Genomic DNA, 9,212 nt, shown 5'->3' with positions numbered 1-9,212 from the left:
ACACAAATTTCTAATACATTTTAATATTGCTGCCTTATTATTTTGATATTGTTTAGAAGTTTTGTATAGAAGTTACGTAACAGTTACTTTTTAGTAGTAAATGCATGAATATTTAGAAACAGATGCGAACTAGAGGAATTCATAGTTAGGTAAGGAATTTATTACTCCCCTCTATATACATCGTGACAACTGTTGTGCTCTCTGTTCAGATTTTTGGGGAAGGTATGATATCTGATTCCATCAGTGTTCAGTGAATTAATGAATGAGTTGATTGAGTGTATGATGCTATAGGTATTTGATTTGACTGAAATTTCTTTTCCCTCTCTATACCTTGAATTATTAGATTGCTCTGTTAATTCATTTTCAAGATTCTATTCTGTGCTTGCAAGAAATTGCTCTCTCTCTCTCTCTCTCTTCCATTCAACTTTTGATATCAGTGTATTGATTGTTATATTGCAAATATGGCATCAGTAAAGGGAGACTGTGTTGTTTTAGTTAGGCGATTAAGTCCAACAACCACCGAAGATAGTTTAAGGGAATTTTTAGGAACGGTAGGGGACATTTCCCATATCCAGTTCGGGAGGGACTGCTTAACTGGTGAATTGACTGGCAATGCACACTGCGCATTTAGACAATGTAGTGAAGCTGTTCAAGCAATAGCGGAGCTAAACAAAAAGAGCCTAGATGGCAACTCCATTGAAATAATGGAAATCCCAAAATCAAATCTTTTATTTAGCATCAAATCTGAATCCCCTCCAGATAACACAGCCAGAACTCAAACTATTATTCAAAGTCCACTTAAGTTGTCCCTGTTCTCTGGTGAGCCCAAACCCAAGGGTGGGGAAGTACCCTTCGAAATGTGGAAACATGAAATACGATGTCTACAATTGGATGATAACTGTAATGCGCAATCGCTAGTAAGGCTAGTTAGAAGGTCGCTGCGAGGAGAAGCCGGCCAGCTTGTCTTGAATATGGGGATAGATTCCTCTATCGACCAAATCCTTGACAAACTGGAAGGCTTCTACGGAACCGTGGAGTCAGGGGCTGTATTGCTGCAGCAACTCTACTCCGCAAGGCAAGGATTGGATGAGTCCATCACTGCCTACAGCGCGCGCCTCCAGCTGGCCATTGATAGGGTAGAGCAAAGGAAGGGTATTTCCCCAACTGCAAAGGATGAAACTCTTCGCGTGGTCTTTTGGAAGGGTATGTCGGACGAGTCCCTAAAGCAGGCTATCCGACATAAATACGAAGTAGTGACCTCCTTCGACGAACTAGTTCGTATTGCTCGCCAGCAAGAACAAGAGAATGGGGAATTTCAGAAATTCCATGCCCCACAGCGCTCCCGCCAAAGAGTAGGTGGTGCTAATGCACAAACTGTAGATACAGAGGTAGATTTAGTTAAAGAACTTCGAGAAGTAAAAAATAAGCTAAAAGAGATGGAGATCAATAGTTGTAGTTCTAATGTTAGTGGTAGGCCTAACAATGATAGTAGTAATAGTAGACCATATCGCCCTCGCCCGAGGGGACCGTGTTATAATTGTGGTCAACCTGGACACATCGCTCGAGAGTGTCGTATTCCTCCTCCTCCTCCCCCTGCTCACTATCCGCCTCATCCTTCTCATTTTCCTTCTCCTCCTCCCCTCTTTCCTCCTATACACTCTTCTTCCTCTAATGTCTCTCCTCAATACAACAGTCCTTTAAACGAAGGAAGACCTCTGCCGAGGGGCGGGCAGTAGGTCTAACTTCCTCTCAAAAGGCAGAGCGTACGAGTCCCCCTTCCAGTAGAGTACTGAATAAGATGATAGGTAGGGCAACCGAATCAGTAGCTAGGGTAAACGGTAGTGAATGTAAATGTTTGATTGATAGTGGTTCTCAAATAACCACAATCTCTCACTCGTACTTTAAGTCTCATCTCCCTCCAAATTCCATGCGTAGTATCGATGATCTGATCAAAGTAGAGGGAGCCAACGGTTTACCTGTCACATACTTAGGTTATGTAGAAGTTTCTATTCTTTGTCCCGGTTCTCTCCCCTCCTCCCCAGAGATTGATGTACCAGTATTAGTAGTGCGAGATACATCATATAATAAGAAAGTGCCTTTGTGTGTAGGGACAAATGTCATTGATACATGTATTGACATAGGTACATCTCGATACGGATCCGACTTTGCGCGCAATGCTAATGTAGATCCAGTTTGGCAGAATGTATATACTTGTATGCAAATGAGTGTCCAGTCTAGAAAGGATGGTAGGATAGGTGAAGTAAGGAGTGCTTCAAAGAATGCTATTAGGGTCCCTGCAAATCATGCAATCATAGTAGAAGGTAAGGTCCCCCTCCCATTTTCTGGTAGGTCTTATGATGTCATGATAGAGCCCCGTAGACACAATAGGTTACCAGAAGGTTTAGTTATAGATTCTAACACCATCACGATAGATGTAGGAAGACAAACTACCGGTCGAGTGCCAGTTCTGGTGCGGAACCAAACTGATGAACCTATATGGCTGTGTAGGAATAGTATCTTAGCTGAACTCTATTTGTGTAACATTGAGGGTCCATTCCAGACGAATCACCAGAGTGTAGATACTAGCCAGAAAGGTGGATTAGATGTAGAAGGGTTAGATTTCACAGAGTCTCCTGCATCAAGGAAGGATATTGATAAGGTTAGAACTATTCTACAAGGATATCCACATGCCTTTAGCCAATCAGACACTGACCTAGGATGTAGTAATATAATAACCCATAATATTCCCCTTAAAGATAACCAACCATTTCGAGAAAGGTATAGGAGAATCCCTCCCGCTATGTACGAGGAAGTATGTGAACATGTACGTTCGATGCACGAAGCGGGTGTAATCAGAGAATCATTTTCCCCATATGCTAGTCCCGTAGTCTTAGTAAGGAAAAAGGATGGATCCTTGCGGTTCTGTATCGATTTTCGCAAGTTGAACCAACATACAATAAGAGATTCCTACGCCTTACCCAGAATTGATGAGACTCTGCAGATGATGCAGGGTGCTAAGTGGTTTAGTTCACTTGACCTCAAGTCTGGGTATTGGCAATTGGAAATAGATGAAAAAGACAAACACAAGACTGCTTTTGTACTTCCCCCTCCTTTTGGATTATGGGAGTGCAATCGCATGCCTTTCGGACTGTGCAACGCACCTAGTACATTTCAGCGAGCAATGGAGAAGTGCCTTGGTGATTTGAACCATTCTGTCTGTGTTGTTTACTTGGATGATATTATCATCTATAGTAAAACCATAGAAGAACATGTCACCAGGTTGGAAGCTGTAATCCAACGCTTGTCAGCGCATGGATTCAAGCTGAAAGCTTCCAAGTGCAAATTGCTCCAGACGCGTGTAAAATATCTAGGTCATATCTTGTCTTCCGAAGGCATAGCTACCGATCCGGAAAAGACGCAAACTGTCAGAGACTGGCCCACTCCAAGAAATGTGAAAGAACTTAGATCTTTCTTAGGATTAGCTAGTTATTATAGGAAATTCATCCCTAACCTCTCTAAGATAGCACACCCCATGCTTGAACTGTTAGGTGGCGCCAAGACGCGTAAGGGTAAGACAAAGTCACCATCTCCTTCCCCGCCTCCTCCATGGAGGTGGACTAGAAGGCAGGAAGAAGCATTTTTAGAGGTTAAGAGTAAATTGATTAGTTCACCTGTGTTGCAATATGCAGACTTCTCAAAGCCCTTTATATTGCATACAGATGCGAGTACCACTGGTTTAGGGGCAGCCCTATATCAATTAGATGGGGAAGGTAAAGAAAGGGTGATAGCCTATGGGAGTCGGTCACTGAACAAGAATGAGAGGAATTGCCCCGCCCATAAGTTAGAGTTTTTAGCTTTGAAGTGGGCTGTGACCGAGAAATTCCATGATTTTCTCTATGGTAACGAAACCCATGTGCTAACAGATAATAACCCCTTAACGTATGTTCTAACCACTGCCAAACTAGATGCGACTGGTCATAGGTGGTTATCAGACCTCGCAAGCTATAATTTATCTCTATCATATAGGTCAGGTAAAATGAATATAGATGCCGATACTCTCTCAAGGCGCCCCCATGATGCTCCCTTATCTGAATCCCCGATAGGTAGGAATACATGCAATCAGGAAACTGTCCAAGCAGTATTAGACTATGCAATAAATGTAGATGTAGATAATAGTCCCTTTGTAGAAGTTGTAGGTCAGAACTCTGCCACTGTAATAGATAACGTTGGATCCGTAGACAATGTACATAATTCTCTCTTCCCTGCCGACCCTCCAGACTGGGCGCATGAGCAAAGAAGGGACCCAATTATTAGTAGGGTGATAGATTGTTTGACTCAGGGTAACTGCCCATCCACAAATTGTAGGAAAGATGAAAGTAAGGACGTTCAAATCATGCTCAAGGAATGGGATAGGCTAGTACTAAGAGATAGAGTCCTTTACCGTAGGCGGGTGATTAATGGTAAGGAACATTTACAATTAGTGCTACCAAGGGAGTATTGTGCATTAGCTCTAAAGGCTCTGCATGATGAGATAGGTCATTTAGGTGTTGAACGCACAACTGAACTCGTCCGGGATAGATTTTACTGGCCCTATTTGAGTAAGGATGTGAAGAGCTATGTTAGTACTTGCGGTCGTTGTGTCCGAAGAAAAGGAGTTTCAAACTCTTCTAACACAGCGCCACTAGTTAGCATTAAAACAACAAGGCCCTTAGAGCTAGTGTGCATGGACTTCCTCACTCTAGAGGAGTCGAAGGGAGGATATGGCAACATACTAGTCATCACAGACCACTTCACCCGATACTCAGTAGCTGTTCCCACAAAGAATCAGACAGCACAAACTACTGCCAAGATTCTATTTGATCACTTTCTTGTTCATTACGGATTTCCTGAACGACTAAATTCAGATCAGGGCAGAAACTTTGAATCGGATGTCATCAAACAACTCTGTAAGCTAGTAGGTATTGAGAAATCTAGAACTACTCCATATCACCCACAGGGTAATGGGAGTTGCGAAAGGATGAATCGTACCCTGCTAAGTATGCTAGGCACCTTGACTGAAGATAAGAAATCTAACTGGAAAACTTACGTGGCTCCTCTAGTTCACGCCTATAATTGTACTAAACATAGTGTGACTGGGTTTTCTCCCTTCTATCTAATGTATGGCCGACATCCCCGCCTCCCTATAGATATATTTTTAGGACTTGGTGCACAGGGTGATGACATTTCGAGTACGCCTGATTATGTAACCAAGCTTCGGGATAGGTTAGACTATGCCTACAAAGTTACATCTGAAAGGAATGATCAAGCAGGAGCTAAGAACAAGGGACGGTATGATCAGAAATTGAAGGAGAATAAGATTGAAGTAGGAGATAGGGTCTTGGTCAAGATCAAGGGTGTCAAGGGAAAGAATAAGTTGGGTGATATATGGGGAAAGGATCCCCACATTGTGGTCGAACAGCCCAATGAAGATATCCCAGTATTTAGAGTAAGACCTGATGGAACTAGGGGTAAGACACGTGTCTTACATCGTAATCTCCTTTTGCCTTGTAACTTTCTCCCCAAAATAGACTCCCAGTCCAACCATAAAAGTGTAGCTAAGAGCAAAGTAATCCCACCTACAAACCATGATATTAGGCAGGACTCAGAAATACATGAAGAAGAAGAAAGTGTCACAGCCTGGAACCTCCCTGTTGACAGGCAAGAACAGAATAGTGATAACGATTTTGAAGTAAACTTTAGTCAGTCATTCCCTCAAAATAATGATAGTACCTTAGGCCCAGCTAATCCCAATCCTGATGCGGAAATTGAAAGTATTGTGGATAGTGAAAGTATTGACGCCCCTGCTAATGTTGACCCCTCTCCCGTCCCTTCAGATGACGAGCAAGAGACTGCCTCTGTTGAAGAGGAAGACTGTCCCCCGAGACGGTCACAAAGATGTTCTCGTCCACCTGATCGACTGACCTATAACCAGAGTCAAATTGTCCAACTAATTGTTGGAAATAAGTATAATTGTATGGCGTTGTATGGCCTGCTGGTCTTGTTTTTGGTGAAGTGTGTGTTTCTGTTATTTTCACCATTAGAGATTGTTGTAAGTTTGATGGCTGCGTGTGTGATGATGATGATGTCATCTCTTCCCAATGTACGAGAACAGATTTCTTTGTTCTTTGGATCAGAGAGTGAGATCTGCCTTCACTGCATAAATAGGCAAGACTGCTCTGTTAGAGACAGAAATAAAATTAAAAAAAAGTCAGAAGTGATTTCTCCTAATTGACATTCCTCTGCTTCGCATAATCTAGTAATGTATTTATTAATGTGTATTCTTTATTTTGTTTATTAATTGCCATATTAGGAACGGAATGAGTACGTTCTATTTATGTATGGTTATTAAGTAAAATAACAAGGTTCAATAGTTTTGAACTATGCTGATATAAATGTATTTCATTGACTAGGTTACATTTTGTTGCAACCGAATATCATAAATTTGCATTCCTTTTAATAATCTGAGGATATGAATAATCTACACTTTTGGAGATAATTACCTTGGATTGGAGTATTGATCTGTTTATTATATTAGTAAGTAGTATTTGAGAAATTGTGAAACAGAAGAGAAAGAATATAGAAGACTATTTTACTTTCTACTTTTTGGGAATAAGAGAATTAGTTTGGTTATGAATTTAGAGGTGACATTTGTGTTTGATTCAATCAGTAAGTATTATGTAAAGCATAATTACTAGTCCAAAGGGGCTAAATCGTATATATATCATCTGTATAGATCAAAAGTTCAATGTTATGGATTTCTTTTGGGTATACAAACGGTCTGCTATATAGCTAAAGGATTGAATATCAGTCATTATTGATGCTACATGAAATTTTCTTTATTCATCATGTTTTGTCTTTAGTTTACGAACTATATAGACATGGTTTGAGTATTGTGATATAGTTGATATCGTTATTTTGACAACACAATAAGGGTTATTAATTAATGCAAATTGATAAATGTATACAGTTATAGGTTGATAGTCGAGTGATATTTATTGTACACGTGACTTCATATTGGTGATGCACGTTTCCCTATAAAGTTTCCTATGTGGTTTGGTCTAGGTGTAAATAGTTTTTATTGAATGTTATACATGTAGCTCGTTATCATCAAAGTTTTTTGGAGTCTCCATGATCCGTATATTATTTAATGACTGTATAGAATATGGTGTGAAATCAATAAGTTAGGTTTCAAGGTGTCGTATATGATATAGGATTGATATTTTAGTATTTCTATTTAGTAAGCAATCGAAATTATTGATATTTATCTTTCAATTATTTTTGGGAATGGCGAGGTCGCCATTCTGGTGGCAGAGGGGAAGATGTAGCATAGTGGCATATTTGCCTTACATCGTGCTATCTATCTGCCTTTAATAATATCTCTTTCAATATTTCATATTATTATGCCTTGCTATTTCTCTGCATTTCTCTTTATTTCTATTCCTCTATGCTATTTCAATCTTCTCTTCATACTAACATGTAGTCTTATTGAGACAGTATAAGCTCTCCAACAAGTACCAGTATTAATCCATCATAGTCATCCCCAACAAGCCCCCATTTAGTTTACAAATAACCCCCTTTGTTAAGATCTTATTCTTTACTATAGGCCTTAAAGCTCCCCAATTTCTGGTAAACCTTTGTTCACAAAGTGCCCTCTTTGTTCCCCTACACCAATTGCCCACACTATGAACAAAGTACTTTAAGACATAAATATTGGTTACTGGTACCTATGAAGCTTTACCTAGAACCTATTCATGAGTCTTAACTAGACAAACTAATTGAAACATGCACCCCAGCCTTCCTTAAACTTGACCAATGAAAAGTGTAGTTATATTTAAGTCACGCCCTTCAGCAGATATCCCTGTCCAATTAGATTTGAGTTTAGTGAATATGTAATCAAGTATAAAAGATGACCCCAAGCTAGTTTTCCTCACTTGGACACCCCCATCTGGACCCCTCGCTTGGCGACCCCCTTTACTACCCCCTCCTTGATGCCCCTTTTTTGGACCCCGATCTAGCCAACCACCCTGCACCTTCGCCCATCATCGTCATCATCATCAAATATTCTCTATACTTTAACTAACTACTAATATATTTGGATCGAAGAAGTTCGTCAGACCGACAGAACATTATTTCGTGCAACATAAAGCGGACTGCAACAAAGAAAAGTACATTCCAAGTATTTCAAACAGTTGGCAACTGGAAACCTTCATTCCTATTGCTGTAACCTATCAAGTTCTTCAAAGTTTGCGTCAACGTCTTCATCAATTAAAACGCCAGTCCTCGTCCTTCACTGCTCCTGTTGTCGTCACCTCATCAATCCAGTCCTTGTCGTCACCTCATCGGTCCAGTCCTCGTCATCGCCATCATCGTTCAAGTCATCGTCATCGAATCGTCCCTGTCCTCGTCATCGCCATCGTTCAAGTCATCGTCATCGAATCGTCCCTGTCCTCGTCATCACCCCCGTCAGGAAAGTCCCCGTCAGCAACTGAACTGTTTCGTAAACTTGCGATCGCGTATGTAAGTGGCCACTTAATTTACTAACATTTTCTCCATTTCTAATTCCTCTCTTCCCCATCTCTAAAACATTCCCGGGTAAATAAGTTATTTGAACATTCATTTTAGTTAAGCTTGGATAATATGTCATGAAATATATACAGTGAGAAGATAAATGAAATATAATAGTTATTTGTTGTTATAAGTTTTGTTTGATCCAATGACAGTTTTGAAGTCAGAGAATTAATTAAAAGTATATGACACCTTATTTCTATTGTGTTCCAGCGCTTATGTTTGTTGCATTACTTTATAATTTGAAATATATATTCTTATTTGGTGGTCATTGAACTAGCCCCTCATCCGAGTTGGAACTCAGCGCTAACAGACCTAAATCCTGGTTCCTTCTCGGTATCCCGAACTCACTGCATTTCCAGTGAGGGACAGGTGCGTAGGGGTTAGAATTGTTTTTGTCACTGATATTTACTCTTTTCATATTATTTGGGCTACTTAGTCTTTAAAAAAAGACTGCTTGAGGGTAAAATATAGATGTTGTATTCTACAAATAAACTACTCAACTTTTGCAATAACTCAAACTTTGCTACAGGGCAAAGCCATAAAATGATCAACCTTTTTATACATCCGACCCCCATTTTTCTCAAGCTTTATTTCACTTTATAAAC

The 9,212-nt window shown here is 40.2% G+C and overlaps 1 protein-coding gene across 1 annotated transcript; it reads left to right on the top strand.

The window, feature by feature from the left end:
- Positions 1-362: 362 nt before the first annotated feature.
- Positions 363-1,825, top strand: LOC135153590 (paraneoplastic antigen Ma3 homolog). The gene has a single exon (XM_064096957.1). The coding sequence runs from the start codon at positions 462-464 to the stop codon at positions 1,734-1,736; it is 1,275 nt and encodes a 424-aa protein (XP_063953027.1). The 5' UTR covers positions 363-461; the 3' UTR covers positions 1,737-1,825.
- Positions 1,826-9,212: the final 7,387 nt, after the last annotated feature.

Source organism: Lytechinus pictus, chromosome 3, assembly GCF_037042905.1.
Source record: "Lytechinus pictus isolate F3 Inbred chromosome 3, Lp3.0, whole genome shotgun sequence".
Taxonomy (NCBI): Eukaryota; Metazoa; Echinodermata; class Echinoidea; order Temnopleuroida; family Toxopneustidae; genus Lytechinus; species Lytechinus pictus.
Note: the sequence above shows the minus strand (reverse complement) of the source record. Positions and strands in the feature narration are given on the sequence as shown.